Raw genomic sequence first — 24,370 nt, forward strand, 5'->3', positions numbered from 1 at the left:
CCTAGTTCCCTCGTCACACAGCCCCTTCTCCTCTCATTTACACTTTCTTCCTCTCCGGAAGAAAAAAAAAAAAAACAGTTTTGCCATACTAAGACTTTCACAGAGAATATAGTTACAGGAGGAAAGAGGGAAGTTAAAGCCTCTGAAATTTTTTTGACATATGGCTGGGAGAGGCATAAGGCTCCCTGCCAGTGCCAGTCTCTGCTCCGTTCTCCAGCCTGTTTGTCTGCCATAGGATACTTCTGATGAAAAAGAATAAATATAAAACAATTTCTCTACTTTTCCCTCTACTTCACACAAAGCTTGCTAAGAAGGAGTGAAAAGCATTCAGCTAGCATTTTAGCAAAGCAGGCTGAATACTGATGTTTATTTTTTTAGTAACTTCAAGACTAATGTACTGTAAAATGTACAATTTTTTCTTGTCACAATGGCAGAAGTCATGAGGGTAGGACTCGCTGGTTTTTTGCTTGAGACTAACAGGGCTCCTGTTAAGTGGTTGGTTGTTCTTTACCCCGTGAATACATTGAATGTTCCTCCACTGAACCACGAACTGGAAACCTCATATCCCTGCTCAAGTGTTTTTCTAACTGCTACTAACTGCGGTACTAGTGGGACAAGAAGTATTTTTGGAAGGAGAATCAGAAAAGTGTATTGCGTCTAACCCTGCGATGTCGGGGGCAGTCAGCACAATTGTGTGTCGCCTCGTGATAAGGATCAACAATTGAGACAAGCCAGGATAAATCGCAGCATTGCCAAGTTTAGAGAGAAGCCAGAGGAAAATTGGTTACCGTGCTGGCTTCCAGAAGGTTGTTTCCTGGCATGAGCTGGCTCAACTTGAAGGCATGTGAGGCCAATTAAATCAGTACTAGCCACTTGCAAGGGCTATGCCTGTCAGAAACTGCTTTCATAAAGGGATAAAAGGGCTATCAGTCAAAACATAGTCTACATGTTGGCCATAACTGAAATACTTTGACTAGAGAGCTGTTTAATAGGGTTTAGTTTGGGGTGGTATTTTTAACTCTTCAGTGGTTGAATCTGTGGAAGCCGCTGCAGAGATATGGGATCTCTGAGCCATCAGCAGTGATGCAAATGGCATTTAGTTTTGCTCCAGGGAAGGATTTCTTCTTTCATCAGGTGTCACCTCTACCACGATGTGCCTGAATAAATATAACTACTTTCACTTACCCAGTGGAGTTTCTTGGGACAACGCTGCCAACATAAGTTATTTATGATTTGAGATGAGTTGAATACTAGTCACAGCACAAAAATATTACCTTCCAAGCTTAGTGCCTATTGCAGGTGATGGAGAGAAAAATTTTGTCCTTGTTAAAGGACTATTTCACCATAACAGTAAAATTTATTGGCCAGTTTTTACCCCTGCCAACTGCACTTCTCACATACTCAAGTGTTCCTGTATGTAGCCGTAACTTTGGCTCTGAAGATCCATTGAGAAGGAGTATAGATGAGGTCTCCCTTTACCTCAGCTCAAGGACAGGCTCCTCACCACGTAGCAGAGCCAGGAGTTTGTGACAAGTCTGATTAGAAACACTCAAACGGTCATCTCAAAAATAAGCAGAAGTTATTTGCTTTCTAGAAACCCTTTTTGAGATTTCACCAAGTAAGTCCTAATTTTGCTGTACTGCAGAGTTGCATGCTAGTATCAGTGACCATCAAGTGAGGCAAATATTCGCAGGTCATTTCTGAGATGATTTGGGCAAATCAGTATTATTTTGCTGCATTCCTTGGTTACTAAAAATAGATGAAAAGCAGCACAAGGTTAAGATTCAAATTGTATTAAGTGTTGTGTTCACCAATATAGTCGACTTTTAAGTCTAGAAGAAGTTAGAAACTTTGCATCAGATGCCCTATGTTGTTTTTAAAAATAATCTCTGTCTTACTGTATCTTGTACCTTATCTGTTTTTTTACCATATATAAATCACCATTCTATATTTCTGGTGGCTTAAAATTCTGTGCTGATTTAAAGACAGTTCACAGGTGGCTGAGCCATAATAAAGCCTTCATACATTATAAAAGCAGTTTGTCGTATGACTACTATATATTGAGCGAATGTAGGAGAAAAGTGTGATCAAACTTACAAAAGAGCAATTCTAAAGGTAATAAATAAAAATACATAAACAATAAATAAATAATGACTAATTAGTAAATTAAATAATACCTAATATGGAGTAAAACAAGTACATGCGATGTCCTTATGCATATACAGCCACATGTTTGTACCACACTCTAAAAGCTCCAAATTGCACTGAAATCAAAATATGAAGTAAAAATAACAATGTATTTGACAGTCCCCTTTTCATTCCTTAGGAAATGTATGATGCCACGATAAAATACAACGTCAAGCAAATCTAGAGCTGAATAAAATTTCCCTCAAATAAAGTTAAATGGTTTTCAGTTTGAACTTTTCTTCATGTTACATATTTAGGAGAAAGAAATCACTTTTTTTTTGAAGTCTCTGTCACCCTAAGGCTTTTTAGTGTGGTGCAGAGTACTGTTAACCATCAGTGCACATATTCAGAAAGGGGGATATTCATTCTGCTGCATGGGCCTCTGTGACAGCCGGTGCAGCACATAAACCTCACCTTAATATAGGTTTTGAATGATGAAGGATGCCTTTTGCTGGCTTCTACAATGGAGACAAATACGCCAGCGTATAGAAAAATACCATGAAAATGACTAATTGATTAGCAATTTCAGACTGACATTTCGTTTGAAAATTAGTTATGACTTACCAAAATATCCCTTTTCTATGAATCACCACACTTATCTTTCCTAGCTTAAAGGAATGCTGTCAAAAACATGCAGTGCTTTTTTTCCTGTGTATTAATAAGTTCACCTCAAGATATAATCCTACAAACATTGTTCAGCATAGTTTTGCTGAATTTAATGGAACTATTTACAACTGAAAGGACTCAAATCAGAGCTCTACTTGTCTAGAAACATCAGGCAGCAAAGAAAATGACTTTAATGGGACAATTTTGAGAATTTTCATCATTTGCGATTTCTTTTTGATAATAGAGCCCTCTATGTACATTTTTTTTCAAACAGCAGACCCGATTTTCACTATGGGATTTATCTGTCTTATCTATTGCTCTTTTACTTGGAGGCTGTATTTTCATTCTTGGAGCTAGTGGGACTACAGTGGGGCTAAAGAAGGAAAGCGAAATGTTGATAGTGTTGTCACCGATTTTGTCATGTCATAAGGATAGTTGTTAAGGCACTGTCATGAGAGGAGGAAGAACATGGCTTGCATCTTACTGAACCTAAACAAGTTTAAACCCATGTATCTCACCACATAAAGAAGACAGAGAACCCAAGGGCTATAGGTTAGACTGCATGGAGAATGCATTACTCATCCTTCTCACTGAGGCTGATAACAGAAATCCTCCGTGGGAGACCCAGGGACTCGGGAACATGGATCTGTGGTAAAAGTGGCTTAGCTTCTGGCTTATGGGGGGTAAATAGCTCATTGGTTGGAGTACCAACCAAGGAAAGAGAAGCCTTCAGAGCTCTACTCTCAAGCCTAGTTCAGTTTTTCATGCAGTGAATATTTCCTCTAAACCAGTAAGCAGAGTCAATTTGCTGGCCTTCTAGGAGAGTGTCATATTTCCAGTATATTTCTTGCATGCTCTCATCCCATGAATCTGCTCTAACACAAAGTGTGGCCTCATGTGGAGAATTTCTGAGGAATGTGAAGCCATGCCTGTCCCACACAGTCAAGGACGTATTGGAATTCATCATTTTAGCAATCTGGTGAGCCTTGGAAAAGGAAGAAAGAAGAAAAGCAATGAGATCTGGAGAGCCTCTTCACCCTGCATGGATTCAGATTCCTTCCAAGCACCATGCCTTCATATCTTTGGCTTTCTACAAACATAGTTATTTTAGGTTGCAACAGGATCAGGACAGTTCAGACTATTATTCTAAGGTGGGAATATGCAGAGTATCTTTGTCTACTGTAATACCTCCTGGAAATGTGATTAACTTTTCGTCAAGGTTTGTCCTCCTTTGACCTTCTGCCATCTGAGAGTTGCTGATTTAAGCATTTTAAGACAGTTTTCTAACGTGAAGTTTCTTGCCTGAATTTTTGAGAGGGAAAGAAAAAAGGTAAAAACACTGGAATTTATTCTTTTACACTGGTCTCACAGCCTGTAGACTCTATGCTGGGTACGGGGTTATACACATCATTTTATTACCTCATGGCCGTTTTAGTTCTCAATGCTAGAACCGCTTATGGCAGAATTTCATTTGAGAGCAGTAAGTTTTCATACTGAATACAATGTCTGTGGAATGTTCATTTGCCAGGAAAAAAAAAAAAAGTGATTCTGTCTTAAGAATATTTTAAAAGAGATCCCTTGACAAGACAAGGTTTTGATCCTGCCTGATTTTGCTGTGGACAACTCGTGTCAGTAATGTAACACATCTGCGAAAGTTTTTTTGTAGTTGAGTTCTGGCTTAGTAAGTGAGGCTGAAGGATGACTTACAGCTTGCAGCTTTTTTCTTTTTTCCAGCTGTATCATTTTGCCTAATGAAAGGACATTACCTCCCCAAGTGGATGTGGCCTCCGTTGCTGTTGTAATGTATCTGTGGATACATTATCACCGCTTCTGCTTCTGTGAATGAACAATTCCAAAGCAGCTACAGCGAATTTATTTGCTGATTACTCACCTGCTATTAAAGTGGTTCCAAATAAAGTGAAATGGCAGAAACACTGCTCTTGGAAGCTCTTTTGAACTATAAAAGGAATTCTGTGTGTTCTCCGCAGCACTCAAGCTGCTTTACAGATGCAACATATTTAGTTAGATTAGTTTTAATTAGACTGCAGATGCAAAGTTGCATCTGCATATCACTATAAGTCTGTTTTGAGGCACTTTCAGCCAATAACAAACCACCGTCTCATTTGCATTCACTTAAATGTGTTGACCTTTTGCTTGCTGGAATAATCACGAAGGAAGAACACATATAACTTAGAGATTAATGTGTTGTTTATTGTCATGTGGCACCATAGGCAGAAAGTGAAGTAGCCTGAGAGACAATCATGCAAGGGAAGAATAAAAGGAAATTGCACTGAAGAATTAATTCACTCTTAAATAAATCTTTCTGAGAATTCCATTTATACTTATTTAAATTCCTTTAGAGTACTTATTTGCCAAGACAATCTTTGCAAGCTTTGGACTTTATTGATTGCTCTTCTACCCTCAATGTTTGTTTTCTTTATGATCTTTTCATTTTTATTTCTTCATGCTTCACAGACTCCATTTTCTTTTGCTGCCTCTCCCTTTCTGTTCTGAGCTTAACTCAGTTCTGAGACAGGGGATTAATTGTTCATTACTGGTGATGTTACAGGTTTGAAAGAATTGTCAATTAGCTATTGCAAAGTTCTTATTAGAAGAGAGCACAGCTGTTTCTTTAGTTAATGGCAGAGTACTTGCAAAAGGAATTGGGAAGCAGGGATGGGATCCTCACTGGACAGAAGTCATCAGGACCGTGGCCATTGATTTCAGCAGAATGAGCCTTTAACCCTGACTTCAATTCCTGAAGTGATTCTTTTCCTATGCTTAGTTACGGTATTCCCTTTCAATTTTTATTTCTCTATTCTGGCCAAACTTGGGATTAATCACTCCAGGTTCGATTGTATTTATATAGGGACAGAATCAAGAACTCTGCTGTGTACTTTTAATTTTAAGATTTGATCATTTTAAGATTTGATCATTCACCTCTGTGCCTGGGAAGATCATGGAACAGATCCTCCTAGAAGCTATGCTAAGGCACATGGAGGCCAGGGAGATAATTCGAGATAGCCAGCATGGCTTCACCAAGGGCAAGTCCTGCCTGACGAACCTAGTGGCTTTCTATGATGGTGTGACGTCAACGGTGGACAGAGGGAAACCAATGGATGTCATCTATCTGGACTTCTGCAAGGCCTTTGACACGGTCCCCCACAACATCCTTCTCTCTAAATTGGAGAGCTATGGATTTGATGGGTGGACTGTTCGGTGGATAAGGAACTGGCTGGATGGTCGCATCCAGAGGGTAGTGGTCAATGGCTCAATGTCCGGATGGAGATCAGTGACGAGTGGTGTCCCTCAGGGGTCCGTACTGGGACCGGTGCTCTTTAACATTTTCATCAATGACTTAGACAGCGAGATCGAGTGCACCCTCAGCAAGTTTGCAGATGACACCAAGCTGAGTGGTGCGGTTGACACACCAGAAGGAAGGGATGTCATCCAAAGAGACCTGGACAGGCTGGAGAGGTGGGCCTGTGTGAACCTCATGAGGTTCAACAAGGCCAAGTGCAAGGTCCTGCACCTGGGATGGGGTAACCCCCAGTATCAATACAGGCGGGGGGAAGGTGTGGCTAGCAGGTCGAGGGAGGGGATTCTGCCCCTCTACTCAGCTCTGGTGAGACCTCACCTGGAGTACTGCGTCCAGCTCTGGAGCCCTCAGCACAAGAAGGACATGGAACTGTTGGAACGGGTCCAGAGGAGGGCTACAAAAATGATCCGAGGGCTGGAGCACCTCTCCTATGAGGACAGGCTGAGAGAGTTGGGCTTGTTCAGCCTGGAGAAAAGGAGGCTACGGGGAGACCTGATTGTGGCCTTCCAGTACCTAAAGGGGGCCTATAGGAAAGATGGGGAACGTCTTTTTCATAGGGCCAGCTGTGTTAGGACAAGGGGAAATGGTTTTAAACTAGAACAGGGTAGGTTCAGGCTAGAGGTAAGGAAGAAATTTTTTACAATGAGGGTGGTAAAACACTGGAACAGGTTGCCCAGAGAGGTAGTGGAGGCCCCATCCCTGGAAACATTCAAGGCCAGGTTGGATGGGGCTCTGAGCAATCTGATCTAGAGTAGCAGTGTCCCTGCTCACTGCAGGGGGGTTGGACTAGATGACCACTAGTGGTCCCTTCCAACCCTAAACATTCTATGATTCTATGATTCATTTTTTCAGCCTCTTTGATCAGGAGCAATGAAATTAATGCAATGAGAAGAATGGATTTTAATTAAATGATTTTGATAAGTGGGATGCACTTTTGAGCAACAAGGGGATGCAGTGGTTGTTAAACAGCAATGAGAAAATGTGTCCATGTAGAGCAGCTGCTAAGGTTGACTGTAAATACTGGAGCAAAATTTCACTAAAATAGAAATACGCTAGTCTCAGGAGAGAAGTGTACCCTGGGCATGGGATTAGATTGACCACTCAAGTTTTAGTGATATTCTTTGTGATCCTGAAAGCAAGTCATAGGTCATACTCTCCTGGCTTTCCTTCTTTAAAATTAAGTTAATACTTTTCTCTGACTATCCCAATTAGCAAATCATCATTCAGAAAGCAGTTCAAAGATAAAAAGTGATGACCATGGAGTGGTGTCAACCAGAGGACTGTAGATCCAAGTCTAGTACAGAACTTTTGAGTCAGACCCTGATGACCATTTACTGCAGCAAAGTCAAACAAGAGAGCGTAACTGATTTTCAGGGCTGGCATAAGGTTCCATTTCCTATTCTCTTCCCAATGAATGGAAGCTGGTGATATTTCAGCACTGATTTTTCAATACAACCTGACAGAAATGCTTCCGTTAGTGCAGAAAATCTGGCCTGGACGCACCTGTAGGATCAATCTGTGCATTCAGTGTCAGTAGGACACTAAAGAAGGAGATGGAGGCAAAGGATGCTCTTTCTGTGAATTGAGCTCGTACAATTAGGTCCCATAAGGGATCTAAGTGCCTAGAATGTGTCTGGTTTTCATTTGGGCAGCGTAAGGCAAAACTGACACCTACTGTAGATATTCAAAGATGGACTCTGGTACTGAGAGAGGGGATTTATTTCTTTCTGTCATATCCAGAAAGATGACTGACATAATTTGAGAAAAGCTTGCAGCCTGCATTCAGTATTACATGACTGGACTTCAGACTCAGCACAGGTGGGAGTCAAGGGGTCTCGGAACGATGAAAAGCCTCCCAGGCTGCCTGTCCAGCAGCAAGCCAGGTTCCGGGGGTTTAAAATGGAGGGGTTTCATCTGAACCCCCTAGCACATGTCTCAGAGCAGCAGCCCGGTTCACCTGTCTGCTTAACACTGGGGAGTGAAACTTCCCCTTCGAAGGACAGATGCCTACTGCCTCTCTTTTGGGGGAATGGGGGTAGGAGTAGAACAAGGCTGGGTCTTCTGATACTGTGCTGGTAGCACAGCTTGCCACTTTTTCTATATTAATCTGAAAGTTCATGCGCTCCTCCCAGAAATTGAGAGACTCAGATTAAATTCCTTCATTAATCCGGAAGCTCTGATGTATGACAGCACTTCTACCTCATGCTGAAGTCATGGCATTGTGTAGTAAATAATTCAAACTGCAGGCCAAAATGAGAGGGGAGAACAGATTTCTGGTTGCCATTCTCAACGTTGCTAAATCCTAGAATTAGCAACAAACACCAATATTAAAAGAGTCGTCTTTTTCACGGTTCCTCCTCTGTCCCAAAGCTTGCAGAGTCATACTTCACTTCTACATTATATTGGGTTTAAAAAAAAAAAAAAGGGGAGATACAAGTACTAGATGAGATTCTTAGGGAGAGTTTCTGTCTTAAGAGACAAACTGATAGTAGTTGCTTTTGTTGGTAGCCAGTAAGATTAACAGGACAAAGAAAGCATTGGGACAAACTGCCTGTATTAATCCACACCATAGGAGAACATTTTGTGCTCTCCTTCAGGATGATACGTGTGCTTATAAAACAGTGCTCTCCAGGCTTCCTTCAGATCCACATCATCCCCTAAACTAAAACTACCAACTTTGTGTTCCAGCTGTAACACACGCTTGTGGCCTAGCTGAATATAGGGCCTGACTACAGCTCATGTAAATTAATTATGCAGTCTAATTAGCAGAAGACTGAAGCACAGCATGAGAGGAAACATATTCCAGGCATGCTAAATTAATAACTTCTAACATTGCTAGGTAGGCAAAGTGAGAAGCACAGCAACAGTGAGAAGTGTGTTATACACTTGCACCTTACAGAAGTAAAGATGAAGGAAACGAGAAAGAATTTGCAGGTAGTGTGTAGGAAATGTGGATTAAGAGATCAAACGCAGTCTGCAGCTTTTTCATTGCACAGACCCGAAGAGCCACATCTGTACATCAACCATGCAATTCTGATGTAGATTTTGACATACTAACGTGAAATTCCAGACACGTCCTCGCAAAGGATGTGTTCTTGGTTCCTTCAGCAAACTGACCACTTCTCAAACAATCACAGCTTCCCTGGGCTTGAACGAGTACCTTTCAATGTCCCCTAGGAGCAGTTTTAACTTCTTTCAGACTGAACAGGAAGTAAGGAAAACTTGAATGCCTAACATTTGCAGAAAGCATTTTGGAGAGAATTATGACCTTACCTCAATGGAAAAAAATTTCAACCTCTGTGTTTATGGAGACCAGAAAAAAGCCTCAGAGTTCTTGTCCTAAAAAGAATAGTCTTCCTTCCTAGGGAGCATAACTCCAGATTTGATTAGATCTATTAATGAGGTCAAATGATGCTTTTAGGCTGGTAGCTAATGTAAACCAAATCTATTTATCACTTTGGCAGTGGTTCCTGCAACAAAGTTAATGACCATTACAGCATTTCTAGTTAGCCAATCAGGAATGGTGCTTTTTGTGCAAAAAGGCAGAAGTTAGTAATCAATCATCATCATCCTCATCATAATAGTGCTGCTAAATGAGCTTCTGAAAAAGAAGAGCAACGTGGCTATTAACCTTAACCGTACCTTGAAAATGGATTTCTTCCTACAAAGGCCACAACTGAGATGTGGGTTGTAGCCTTGATAGCTTCTTGCAGAATAAAGGAGGTCAAAATACTAGGCAAGGGCACAACTTGTATTTAGGTTCTTTGCTTCAGTCTTTTAAAATAAAACTGAACGCTTAAAAGAAAGGTCAAACCCTGCTATTTTTTTAAACAGCAGGCGAAAACAACATTTTTTCCAAGGGACTTGAGTTGTATACAGTCAGTGAAAAATCAAATTAAATTTCTTTTTTCTGTATTAGCACTGTAAGTGTCTAATAACATACAGATTCCACAAAACTGTCTTTATAATACCTTCTGATACACAGCTTCCTAGTGACAGCCGTGGAACGGAGCAGGCTGCTGCAGAAGCAGTTGTGCACATTCCTGCCAGTGGTGCTTGCTTGGGAAGTTTGGCTTGGCAGGGAAGAAGCGAGGGGAGTTGTCTTTTGTGGTGCTTGTTGAGGCAGAGGTGAGATGTGCCCTGGGAATGGGTCTCTCTTTCCATCCCAGCACTGGGATGAGGCTTGGGATAGCAGCGCTGTTGGTACCTACTCTATTGGAATTCAAAAAGCTGGTATAAATATCCTGAGCAGCACCGGTGCTTAATGGATAGAGGTCATGAAAACATTTTAGTTTGAATGCCTGGGGCAAGCCTGGGACCATCCAGTCCTTCAGCGCACACCCCCAGGCAGTCTGGCAGACTACGCGCTGCAGAACAGCTCACCTGGCTGCCCTGGCCACCCAGGCGTGCATCATATACCAGGGCAGCAGAGCCCACACCGTTATGGCCCCAATCCCACAAACTGGTGTCACCCATATAATGCTCGCAAAACACCTGCAGCAGGTTTACTCTCAGCCCTTTCCTGAGCCGAGCAGAGTGCCACCTCAAGGACAGAGGTGCCTGCCAGGAGTGCTCTCCCGCACACCCCTGTGCAGCTGAATCAATCACAGTTTGAGGTCCCTTGGACAAATGCATGCACAGAGCCATGGCTGGGCTCACATAGTCCCGCCGAGGTGAGCAGAGCCAGCCGGGAGCGGAGCAGCACAGTCACAACTCCTGCACCCTGCTCTGCTGCGCTCTACGACTGAGACGTGGTAGGAGCCCTTGCCTGGGTATGGCGCACCCGGTCAGGCATTGCTGGCCATGCACCAAGACCAGGATTACCTGGCAATCCTAGCATCCGGATTTGAGAGAACACGGCACCAAAAAAGTGTATCTCATTGCCGATCTCTGTGAACATGCGTGTGGCTCATGCTGGTTGTGCCTGCCCACAACTGCACATAAGTATTATAGGGCCAGTCTTGGTGTTAAAGGTACCCTAGAAACAAAGCTGACAGACCATGTGGGATGTTTCAGTCACAGTGACTAGGGTTAGGGAATTTCGTCTGACACTGAGGGTTCAGCGTGGAAGTGTGTGACATAAAACTATTGATGGAAAAAATCAAGTCCTGTTAGCTTCAGGTCAGAATTAGCATTGTCAGAGTGTGCATGTTTTGATTGCAGGTCTAGAAACACAGTGATGAAGGCTTCATAAATGCCTATTCACTTTAAAGACAGATTGATTGTTCTTGCGTTTTATCACCGATTTTCTGTCTCAGAAGAGTCGTCTTAGGACCTATTTTGGATTATCTCCAAAATCAGTTCTAACATGGATGTAGTCTTGAGTTGCCTCAGGAGCAAAAGTGGCCTGTGTGGCCTGAAGGGTGTCTGAGGTTAACTGCTCTTGCCTCGATAACACAGTCAGCTCAGGCACTCCTTTTGGAGGGGCCCAGCCTAAGAGAGTCTCTTGGTTTTCTGTCCTTTGTTTCAGGGCTTGGTCTTGGCCATAACCTTGGTCTCCTATGGAGGCGCCAGGCTGTCTGGCTGGGTTCCCTCCGGAAAGAGGGCATTCATGTCCGAGGTGAACAGGATCCTAGGAGGATCTTGTTGAGGTGGTAGAAGGGGTATTCAGCAAGGGTCATGCACAAGGGAGTGCTAGGCAATGCGCTTGGGCAGGCTGGAGCTGGTAGTGCACAAGCCTGGTGCATTCTCATAAGCCGATGGTTGGAGAAGGGCAGCGCTCTTGTGAGCAGTCAGGCTGACCACGACGTGCACGTGGCCACCGCACAGGCTCGGGACCTTACGCTGTAAAGCCTCTCGGGCGAGGCTGTCTTTTTACCTCATCTGTGTGCACTGTGTAATCTGGTGAGGCATTTCTTCTGAGTCGGTGCCTTTAGGCACTGCCCACACACCAATGAGTGTCTATTAATAATGCTAATATTTAATGAAAGAATCTTGTTCAGAGTTATATCTGTACATTTAAAATAACAGATCAAGAAATGCAGATAGTCAGTTGATTTCACTGGGTATACACTATTGCCCAGCAAAAGAAATACGCTTTTACAGATACTTCCCTGTCACAAAAAGAAATACAGCTTCTCCTACAAGCAGTTACTGCCTACATACTGCAGTTGGCCTAATGTACAGTAAAAATTTAAAAACAAAGTGTTAATTCTAGCTGCAAGAAGGAGGTTGTTCTTTGTTTGTTCCTTGATTGTTTTTATAACTGATTTATCACCACTACAGCTATGCAATTAATATTTTTTTTAATCATTCTGGACATTGAAGATATGAAAAAGTTCCCAAACCTATTAGAAATTAGCCTTTCTCACTGCGTACCATACGTAAGTATGCAAATGCTTTCCTGTTGAAGTGATTTTAAAAAATGAAAAACAACAACAAAGACTTTTATGTCTGAAAGTATTCATCGATTTTAGGAATTAACTGTTCCCACGATTCTTAACTGCAGAATACATCTGTTTCTTTAATAAGTGGATGACAGGTATAGTGCATATATATGTATAACGTTCTATGCTGTAGCTGACTCTTTTTAACCTGTCTTTATCTTAACCTACCAGAGGGGGAAAAACAGGTTTATCACAGGCCTTTTCAAGGCCTGGATAAAGCCAGATATATGAACCTGCTTAGTATCTGTTCAAAGTCAATAATACGGCTCTACCGAGCTGTGTAATGGATAGAGGCAAAAGATCAAGTCCTAAGGGAAATGGTGTCATACTTTTTGTGAACAGAAAGGGGTTGATTATTTACAAGTTAGAAATACTTTACATTTTGACATTTGGTCTTATTTCACATAGAGAGACAGTACATTTCACTGAGAATTTCACTAAAATTTTTAATAAGGTAGCAAATGAAAATCTGAATTGGGAAGAAGGCTGAGGAACAGCAGGATTGCTTCGATGCGTACATTCATCAGTTTGGTAATGTATAAGGAGTAAATTCCATTTAATCAGTGCTATCCCATACTTCAGTACTTTGAGTGTATGGGCTCCAGATACAATCTTGATGGCTGGATAATAAAATGGCAGGAGTCAGAAAAAAGGAAAAAAAAGTTGGTTTTTAAAGCTTCAAACAAGAAGTGAAAAACTATTATCAAAGTAGCACAACATGACAAATGAAACTTAAGTCTCTTTGTTTATGCCACAGCTGTCTATGGTGATAAACAAAATTAAGTTTTAAGGTCCCAAACACTCTGCAAGCCTGGAACATTTTCGGAGCACGGCATGTCATTACGCTCTCCGTGGGACAGTAATTACCCTGCTGACAGTAACTGCTCCACACCGAGGTGGGAAGTGCCGTCTTTCAGTCCTTCTTTTCAGCAGCATCACAGTTTGGTATGAAACGGCCATGGAGAAAATCTGGAAGTGGTCCTCTGACTTACTGCTTGGGAAGAAGCAGAGTGAAGGAGGCACCCGAAGGGCTGAGCGAGCCTCCTGGCGCTGCCGTAGCTGAGGTGCCAATGAGATGGGTTGGAACGATTACAGCCTTGAGGGGCCTGGTGCTGGGATCCAGGGCACCTCAGATGTATGCTTGGCTCTGGTGTCACACAGGGTGCTCAACACTAGTGATCTGATGTGCTGGAGGAGTTCTTTCTGGGTCTGAGTTAGCGTTGCCTCTATAGTATCAGCAGCCACACAGCATGCAAGCACCCCGGGGTGATGCTTGAGGTGCTTCCTCTGGTGGGATCTGAGGTTGACACTACACCCCAGGCTGCTATCTGGTGCACTTGGCTTGCAACATGCATGTGGCATCCTCCAGCACTCGGCTCCCTACACTTACGGGGTGCATGCCTGGGACCTGCACCTCACATGAACTTTGCTGCTGGCAAAGACAGAGCAGGGACTTGTAGTCCTGGAAACATGCTCGTGGCAAATGAAGCCCCTGCTGTTTCCTGTGCACTGCACCAGTCAGTCATGTAGACCAATGCTCCCACAGTGTCTTCCATATGATGCTAACCAAAGTAATTTTATTCTATATGTATTAATGTCTGCATGTCTGCAGTTCAGATATTATTACCTACATCCTTTGTAAGACACTTTGTGAGCTACTGATGAAAAGTGCTATATATGAGCCATTTTTATTTGAGACCTTCTAAATGAATATTAAATTTCCATAAGGAATAAAACTGGTTATTACTTTCAGTGGGAACTTAGTGTATTACTCCAGTGGTTGTTAATTCTTTTAATAGTAGCTGTTCTCCTTTAAACCCTAAGGCATTATGTAATGTAATGTAACACATCCTGTGTTAAGTTTGTTTATGTTAACAGACCATTGACTTACAGGCAGACATAGTTTCTGTAAGTTCTTCTTGTCAGAAATCAGTTCCTTTTTTTAAAGGACTTGACCCCTGCATAATATTTTATTTAAAAAATCAGCTTTTCCTTCCTTGGCAATGGTGTTTTTACCTAGTTTTGAAACTTGTAACATTCAACATGTACTATGCATGACTAGTTCTGATATGCAAGAAATGTGACTACTGTTTTGAGAATTGAAATGCAACCCTGGCCCTCGTATTTGTGGGGCAAACCTTGAAAATGTCACACATAACGTTTCCAAGTGTTCAAAAACTGAGAAGGAAGAAAAAACAAAACCAGTGTTCACTGCATACAATGAATGAAATCAGCTTAAAAAATCAAATATATATATGCTTAGTTGATTTTTTCCCATCAATTTCATACTTTTGACTCTTATTCTCTTGATTTCTGACTCCTGGGATTGATAATGACCTGAGTAATTTGTCCCTTTGAAAATTCCAGTTCCAAGTCAGAGGGAGCTGCATGATTTTTTTTTTTTTTTTTTTTACTATTTTTTTCCTACAGACTATCAATCAAAGTTTGAAGTACAACATATTGTATATGTCACAGGAACAGTGAAGTGTGCTTTAACCACAAAATACGATTGTCCACATGATGGAAAGCAGTCATCACAAGCTTCTACAGATTTGTTCGTCAGAGTTGAATATTAGCCCCATGGGTTGTTTTGTCCCTTCTCAAGAAAGTATTTGGCCTCAGCTGGTGTTGGGTACATACAGTTTTTGGAAAGCCTTCAGCAAACCTGTCTGGCTTCCAGGTCTGGTTGGAGGCTCCAGCTTGCTTCATCTTCCCGAGCTGCTCAGTGTGCCCGGTGCTTTCTCTGGCAATTATCTAGAGCCTGAATCCATTGATTTTATTTTAAAAGCTTTATGGCAGCAGATATATGAACTGATAGGAAGCATCAGTCTAAAAATACTATCTACTTGATCAGAAAGCATGTTCCACCAAAGTCTTTCCTTTTCTGTAGTAGGTGGCCTTAGGGGGTTTTGCCAGAGCGGGGAGGCTGGTTTATTTATTTGTCACGCTGGCCAGCGTTGTGGTCCTCTGCAAGGGACATGCTGTGCAGCAGGGAGCTGGGCTGCTGGTATTGCCTCTGGGCCATTGCATGCCAAGTGGGGCAATATCATTCTTTCATGGAGGGCAATGGAAGAAACGGCTGTATTTGCTGGAGGAAGCAGGGGCAGGAGCAGGCAGGAGGGCTGGGAGCTGAGAGGGTGAGAGGAGAGTTGGCAGCCCCGCAGAAGCACGGCGCTGCTGGAAAGGGCAGCCAGGCACCGGAGACCACAGGAGAGACCTTCCCGAGGAGCCATGTAGCCACCAAGGAGGCTGTGCAATGGTAGTTGAGCTGAAAATGAGCCCAAGAGAGCAGCCCCACCCAGCCGTGACAGAGCCGGCAGAGGGGAGATCTGTGTTAACTCTCTTTTGCTCATAATCTGTTTCATTTTGATTTGGAGGGGGGGAATGGGCAGGTTAACAGAGGAGCTGTTTTCATTTTGTTATTTATACAGATGAAACCTGACATTTGAGCATGAGGGCCTTTGGGATCTCTCTGAGGTACCTCCTCCACCAAGGAGACATCTCAGCAGCTTCGCTGCCTCGCTCTGGCTGCCTTACCATCCCTTCTCACTTGGAAACCCCCTTGCCTTGCTTTACTCCCCCGTGTGCCTTGAGAGATGAGGGGCAGAAGAGCTGATGGGACTGAGCAATGAGGAGCTGGGGAGAGAGGGAGCAAAACACGTTGGAAAGAAGGAGAGAGAGATGTCAACAGAGACAGAAGTAGTTCTGCTCCACAGAAAGAAGATAAGCAGTTGGGTAGATGTGTTTTACCATGACAGAGATCCTAAAAGGTGAATTAATACCAGCAATAATAAACATAAAAGACCTGCAAATTCCAATAACAGGTGTGGATTCACCTTCAGGCAAATATTTTAATTGTTTTATGCATTTTGACTTCCAGCTTTGGGAGCATACAGTAGGCACATCAGATTCTCAAGCAGCCCAAGCACCTTGGCTAAATTTGTAGCGATATCTAGGATTACTGCTAAATTCGGTGTCAGTTTATTTGCAAAGACTGGAATGTTCAGTCATACGAAGTTTGCATAATTTTGCATGATAATGTCTAACAAAGAAGCTATAGGCAGGAGTATATTCAATGACTGAAGGGATCAGTGCACTTTCAGAGACTGTTTTGCATGTGGGGAACTTTCACTGTCAAAACACTCATCTCTTAGCTCAGTTAAAGCTTCAGTAACTTCCATAAACTATTCACAGAGATAGTCTTATGCAACTGCACATGCTCAAAAAATAGAGAAGCGGGGGGAAATGGCGTCATGAGAGCATTCGTTAATATATTTAGTAAGGGTTCCTTCTAGTGACGGGTCAAAGGTAGTGTCATTAACTGGAACAACATAAAAAATCTGTGGTAAATGTAAGAAAATGAAAATAATAGTTTGCAAACATGCTATTAAAGCAAGAGATCATACATAAGAGTGTTTGGGGTGGAAATGTAGCTGTATAAGCCTGAAGGCTAGTATTTAAATCATCAGTATTTGTAAGTATGTATGTGTAGGTTTTTCCTTCCTCTTTTACAAGCCATTTTACCATGCATCAGCATTTCCTTTTCTTTGCATTGATCACCTTTGTGTTCCTTCTGCTGTGAATAGTGGTATCTATTACCTGGGTCCTTGCTCTCAGTACGTTTTCATTTTCTTTAAGTAACTTCTAATGAAAGTCAAATTGATTCCCAGAACATGGCCCCCAGGGAGTTTCTGTACAGAAAGTCTGAATATGGCTATATATGGGATTCGCGTCCTGATTAGAAGCTGCAAGTGCAGAAAGCTAAGATAAAACTATGGTTTAGTAAATGAAAACTGCCAGTGCTCTCACGTTCAGGCTACTGGAGCTTTAGATTAATGCAATGCACTTCACATACAACTGTTTGGCAGTTGTAGCTTCCTGCTAAGCATCATGCCCCCTGTGAAACATAGATGATTAATATTTATCAATTCTGACATGCTGTGGGCCTCCTTCGCAGAATAATGTGGAAGCTGCCATCATCTCATAGTCCTTTGCTGTCACAGTTTAAATGGGGCTGCTTAATTGCTTAATTGGGAGTTGTCGGTGGAGACCATTTTTGGTATGGAAGTCTTCACTTTTTAGTTCAGCTCCTCTCTTTGGTTCTTCCTTGACCTTCCCTCTCTTTGGGTTCTAAGTTAATAAAGTTTCCTCTGACACTGCACACAGAAAGGGAAGAAAATTATTAGGATGAAGGATTTTATTCTCTTTTATGCACTGTAGCACTTTGGTGCTGTTGCACGTTTTGTGACTCGCCTCTTACTGTCTTTCCTCTGGAGTCAAATGTCCTCCCGAGGCATTAGATAATTTTAGATCGTCTAACGGGAATGTCAGTTTTAGACCCAAGGCCTGTACCTCTCCAAGCATTTTGTGTAAGGCCAAGTAAGGATATCTTCATATAAAGGACATAATTTGTAGCTCTTAAATTGAACAACTCAGTAATACATCCTTTCCTTTGAATCTAGCATATTCAGTGGAACAAGATTTAATAACACGTTGGGACACAAGCTGTATTTAGTGCAGCGCAGTAGAAGCAAATCAGTGGAGTGGAGCAGTTGGTCCTGATGAGACAGCCCCACACTGCAAACTTGGTGGGGGTAAAGCTTCGATTTAGGTTTGCTCCTCTGGGCCAAGTGCCTTTTGCAGTTGGAGCACCATTAGGTGAGCTCTGGGAGTGTACCGTCCCATTCGGTCCATCGTGCCCTCCCAGATTGCTGCATAACATGAGCCCAGGCATGGTATATGGGTGTAGTCTGGAGATATGCCACCTAAATGCACTCCTAAACACAAACTAAAATGATAATGTAAGTGCATCACAGCTGCTGTGTTTGTGAAATGCTACAAATGCCATCAAATGACTCACAATACGCAGACAGCCCTGGCTGGCGTTAGTGGAAGGAAGCAACAGAGAAGGATGAGAGAGCTCACAACTCCTCTAGCTGCATCCATGTCTGGATGATGTTCAGCGTGAGTGAAGGATGCAAAATCGGTACCCAGAATGCCTCGATTATCAGCACAATCCTAGAGCTCAGTGCCCTGCTGTTGCTGAGGAGTAAGCCACGCATTTCATTTTCTCTACACTCTCCTTTTACAGATAACCTTCATGCCTGCATTTCTGAGTAAAGTCCTAGAGCGTAGCCTGTTTGGATTGGATCAATAAGACTAATTCAAGACCTTATTTACTAACTATGCTACTCAGCAGATCCCCTCCTATAGATTTGTGTTTAAGAGCCTTGTAGAATCACCAAATCACGTAGCGATCCATGACAGCTTCTTCAAAATAAGTATTCTCTATTTGCCCACAGGAGCAGAACAAAGAAAATAGCACTGAAATACCAGAAAGTTTACAGACATATTAATTATCCTTAAACCAATAGCTTTTCCTTGAGTTCATAGGTAAGTATTGCTTGTTTCAAAGCACCCCCTTGTGCAGGCACTGGGTAACGCAAGTTGTACAAGAAGCTTCTGGCTCCCTGACACCTCGGTCGCTTGGTCAGGATCTGAGTTCTTCATATCACCCACCCTGCTTCATCTGCCACAGAGGTCTTTTGTTCAATGGGTCATGTCCAAAGACCTCCTGAGGTTTCAAACTGTGTTACTGAACCTGATCAAACTGGTTTAATATAGATGGAGGTAGTCTTGAAGCAGTAGATTCCCTTTGTTGTCCATTTAAACACTGCAAAAAAGAAATTTTTTGAGTCTTGCGTAAGTGTGGGTAAAGTCCAACTGGAATGAACCAACATGAAACTCCAAAGTGAGCTACTGTGCAAAACCAAGGAAGTTCGTATAGCATTGGTAAGGATGTTATATATATTATTCGCAGTTGGTAAAAAGGCTGAAAAATTAAAGGCTGTAGACTTGAGTCTTCTTCCAAAGTGACTAGTGACTTCAGTCATTTCATTCTGGCCTGGTCACCTTGAGACAACTTTATAGAAAGCTAATTTTTTAAAAAATTCTCTTTTTCTGGAATTCAAGCTCCTCTGGCAGCACCATGAATTGGGGACTACAAATATGAAAACCCTCAAAGTCTTTAGTAATTGTGGAAAATCTTGTCCGTATAATCTAAAATGATTAACATTTTAAATCATTTAAATAATGCCTTTGAAAGGAAACAAACATCGCTCAAAGGCAGTGATAGCTGTGTGCTTCACTTGTCTTGAATCTAACACGTACATCCACTGATCTCTGTCAGTGGCAATGTTTGGATGAGCCACCTCCTTGACAGAGATAGTACACTTTCATTGGGGAAAAAAATCCATTCCTTTTTGCTTTTTCAGACTTGAAGTTGTTTTGGAAATGTCCAGATTTTGGGTTACCCCAGGGGTTTTTTGCTTTATTGCTTTAAATTTGTTTAATAAAAAAGGAAGCATATTTTCTTTGAAGAGATAAATAAGGAATTCTTCATAATTCTTGGTGTCTCAGGTATTAATTTGGTGATCATTTAATTGCATCAAAAGAGCTACGGGGTGAAATTAAATTATAAACAGATGAGAGCAGACAATGCATTATAAAAAAGAAGCTGAGGTATCTGTGAGTGTCTCAAATGCTCCCCAAGGCACCCTACATTGTTCATGCTCCAGAGGACCAAAGCGGCAGTGCCAGGATACCACTTTACACAACAGTTTCAGCACAAAGGGGCTTCACTACCTACCCAAGCTTTTTCAGGCGTAGGATGCATACGTGTGTATCCTATTAACACCCACATTCCCTGTCTCCTCAATTCCTTGGTTCTCCCAGCTTACCCACATTTGGTGTGTCCCTCCTCTCTTTCCTCCCCCAGTGCCACCCTGCTGGCAGAAGCCCATCCCATATTCTTGCTGCTCCCCATATTCGCTGGCATTGTGCTTCCAGTACTGCTGACAAGGCAGCAAAACAAATAGCTGATAAATCTGGGCACAGCATTATTCTCATATTGACATAACTCCTATAGATTAGCTCAGATATATAGTGTTACATAAATACCATTTCAGATGCCAAGTGTCTAACAGATTAAGTACACATGTGAAGTTTAGAATTTGAGAAGAACAGGCATTGCCTGTGAAAGGCGATGGTTTTACATTCGTGAGTGCTGGATGAAAAAAAAAAAAAAAATGTAGGAGAGTCAGTTGTGCTACAAAGTGTTACCAGACCAGATCTGAAGACAAAACGAAATCATTAATGCATGAAATACAGATTTTAAGTTGTGATAAGTGCAGATCTAATGCAACTTTGACTGCAGAATTGCTGCTGCTGACTCCATCAAATATGATGGTTTTACATTTGTGAGTGCTGGATGAAAAAAAAAAAAAAAATGTAGGAGAGTCAGTTGTGCTACAAAGTGTTACCAGACCAGATCTGAAGACAAAACGAAATCATTAATGCATGAAATACAGATTTTAAGTTGTGATAAGTGCAGATCTAATGCAACTTTGACTGCAGAATTGCTGCTGCTGACTCCATCAAATACATCCCATAAACAGCTGTTAATCTGCTCACTGTTTATCTTTTAACATTCATTTGTTTAGTAATCAGTTCTCATTTGTTCTACATATGGTACAGCTTCCCTTTTATAGCAGCTGCATTTAATGAACATTTGGAGGCACAAAAGTATTACAGAAATTATTGTTTAACTATTCTTCTGCATTATTTTTGTATCTGTCACCAAGGACATTTGAATTAAAGGTAGAAATATGGTCATTACATTTAGAGTAAGGAAGGTGGAGGTGCTTTGTCCTCTTCCTGAGCCAGTAATTTGTAGTAGAAGTTCCTGTGACCATGCCTCACACACTGCTTAGCTCCTTTAAGCAATTAATTTTTCTCTATTTATACTGTCCATTCCCTTTTGTGATTCACTGACGTCAACATGTCAAATTTGATTCACTCTCTGGTTTTGCTCTGTATCATATTAGAGGCCTTCAGGTAATGCACTGAGAGAGTTTCTTGCAGACCTGATAGACTGAGTGCAGTTTGAGATTTTTTAGAAAATGCCAGTTTACAAGATTTAAAGTTTTGTCAGGTGTTCTGGTTAGATGTGAGGATCCGTGGTCGTTAAAGCTGATTTGTATGGAGACAATTCCCTCCTGGAGTACTTGTGTTTAAGTGTTATCTTAATTCCTTCTTTTCCAAAAATTCTGATCTTTAACAAGACCATTTTATCATAGTAAGTGCTCTCTGTTATTTATTCATGCTTCAGCTGTGTCCAGCATCCTGGACTGAATGAATAAAAGGAAGATAGCGCTTTTCTTTATAGTAAAATATAGGTGAGAACATAGCTATATACTGAAACTTTGCCAGCGTGGGGGCACGATGACGAATAGGGCAAATACCTTTGGACTGGACAGTCTTGTGTCCTTGGTCAGTCCTTACTGGTGACCTTGACCTGCATCTGTTGCGAGGAGTCTGTGAATCTGTCAAGCACCGCGGTGGGCAGAGGGGAAGGGCTGTTCGTTCAGACTGCCTGCTCGGATCGGATGCCGTTCCGGAAAAGGGAGATTCCCAGTCAGTTCCAGCCGCTTCAGCCACAATGCCAGGTGGGCTGGGGAGATGATTAAAGAAAGAAGCAAGTAATTGCCTAAATGTGCCGAGTGTTTTACAGATCTGCACAGTGTAAATATTTTGGACATATTGTTTTCAGATGGCTGATTAATCAAAATAGCTGCAAGTGAGTTTGATATGTGTCACCAGGCATGTAAATAGATGGATGTGTTAAATTGGCGTTGTGTGTGCAAGTGCTCAGTTGGGAGAAATATACAAATGATGACAGGATATTTTAGAATGGCTTGCAGGTATTTCTGCGAGGCATTTTCATTGAAAAAGGCTTAGCTGTGAGAGAAATGTGCTTGTTTCTAAATTTAACCCTACTAACAGTTTACTGCCTTCTTTTTGTGTGTGTTTCTTTTTCTCTTCCAGTGCCACCTTGGGCCTTAATAGCCATAGCCATAGTTGCAGTCCTATTAATCCTTACCTGCTGCTTTTGTCTCTGTAAGAAATGCTTGTTCAAAAAGAAGAACAAGAAGAAGGGAAAGGAGAAGGGAGGGAAGAATGCTATTAACATGAAAGATGTTAAAGATTTAGGGAAAACCATGAAAGACCAGGTAAAGTACCTCTCCTTTTCTTGAACTCTTGAGTTGCATTTGGAGGTTTCTGTTTGATGTGTCTACAAAAAATTCTGCTTGTTGCCTCAGTAGTGGCTCTGTGAAGAGGGGACTGATTGGCAGCGTCTTCTCAGTGATACCACAAAAGATGAAGCTGGGTGTGACATCACTGATGAAGCAGTCAGCCAATTTTCCTGCTCTGCTAAAAAAACACGAGCAGGCATATAATGACTCATCTGGAAGGGGCAAGTTTATTGGGAGTATCTTGGTTGTCCCAAAAGTGAAGGAGATGTGCACAATTTTCACTGTCCTTTTTCAAGACTTTGACCAGGATCTAGTATAGTGTTTGTCTATCTTTCTAGCAGTATTTCTGAGCTTACACGATAAACAAAAGTAGCTCTGAGCATTAAATCTCTTTTTACACAAAAGCAAAAATTCGGCAGAGAAAGAAACAACAGTATAGCAGAAAACGTGAGAAGCATAGAAACAAGGGAAAACAACCAAAAAGGAAGAGCACAGAGGCATTCAACACATGGTGTTGGGAGAATCCATTTTGTACTGGAGAGGAGGAGATTAAAGATAACGGGCCATACTTGTAGCTGCAAGTCAACTGAGTAACTTGGAGGAAAATACTAGCATAATGTCCTGTTAAGCAGCATCATTCTCATAAGGGCAGAAAAACTTGTCCTTCAGCACTGCCTCATGCAAGAGAAGAAGAAGGTTGCAGGACCTAATCCTCAGGGCCACAGACTTGACTAAAACGTTCCTGAAAGAAAAGAAAGCTTTTTTTTTATCAGGGTTTTAGTATTGTCCTGCCTGGAGCGAACTGTTGAGCATAAGCAGAAGAATGGGGAAATAAATTCGCAGTATCCATGTGTCTCACTGCATTGCCAGATTTCCTAAGCTAGGACGACAAAGGGTGATATTTTTCAAACAGAAAGTCTGAGAAGATTTAGAGAATAGCTTTGTAAACTCTCTTCCGTAGGAGCCAATAACTGTAAAGATATTACATGGTCAGGTCTGTGCTCCAAAGACCCCTGGTAAGGTTGAGCCAGAGCAGTCCAGGAGTGCTTATCCAGCCAAAGAGAGAGGATAAAAGCATGGTCAGGAATGAGTAGTTCCTTCCACAAGTTGGGATCTAGTGTAGAAGAAAGCTGGGCTGAGGGCAGTTGATTAGAAGTACAAGCCAAAGCTGGGAACCTGAGGACTAGGGCCAGCTGATCAGGAGCAAGATCTAAGAAGAGAAGCCTAGAACACAGTAGCTGAGGCCCGTGGAGCAGTCTAGAACAAGTGGCGAGATACCACTGTACAGTGATGGAGCAGCCGCCAATGTGGCTCATCAGCCAGTCTTAAGAGTCCTGGAACAGTTCAGCATGCTTCTCCAGGCACATAAGACATGATAGGGGAAGAGCAAAATCAGGAGACAGGATGAGAAAGCCTTACAAGTCTGATGACTACCTGCAACTGGATCACAGGTGAAGTCTGAAAGGAGCTCAGATAAGCGGAGGAAAATAATTGATAAGCTTCAAAGATACAGAGCTAGCAGAGCTATTTCCAGTTTCCATTATCAGACAAGAGGACAGTTTTTGTTGTTCTTGCTCAGTAGACAGTGTGGAAAGAAAATAACTGAAGTTGTTTTATTCCTGTTCATGCTACTGAATTTCAGTAGCCACTACTAAAATGTTGATTCATTAGACAGTAGTTAATTTTTCTAGTCTATACGCTACACCAATAAAGTAAACCTTGGCAAAATTCATTACTTTCAAGCTGTATGTATCAACATTTTATAGTGACCACCGTAT

The 24,370-nt window shown here is 41.9% G+C and overlaps 1 protein-coding gene across 2 annotated transcripts in view; it reads left to right on the forward strand.

Annotated features, from left to right (window-relative positions):
* The window catches only part of SYT1 (synaptotagmin 1), a 134,962-nt gene that overhangs the window by 12,836 nt on the left and 97,756 nt on the right, over window positions 1-24,370 (forward strand). For both annotated transcript variants that reach the window (XM_035901691.1, XM_009646285.2), the window contains exon 2: window positions 22,384-22,568. In XM_035901691.1, the coding sequence (XP_035757584.1) occupies window positions 22,384-22,568 (185 nt within the window). The remainder of the gene's footprint in view (window positions 1-22,383; window positions 22,569-24,370) is intronic.

The sequence above is a fragment of the Egretta garzetta genome, unplaced genomic scaffold (assembly GCF_000687185.1).
Source record: "Egretta garzetta isolate BGI_Z169 unplaced genomic scaffold, ASM68718v1 scaffold68, whole genome shotgun sequence".
In the NCBI taxonomy this organism is placed as follows: domain Eukaryota; kingdom Metazoa; phylum Chordata; class Aves; order Pelecaniformes; family Ardeidae; genus Egretta; species Egretta garzetta.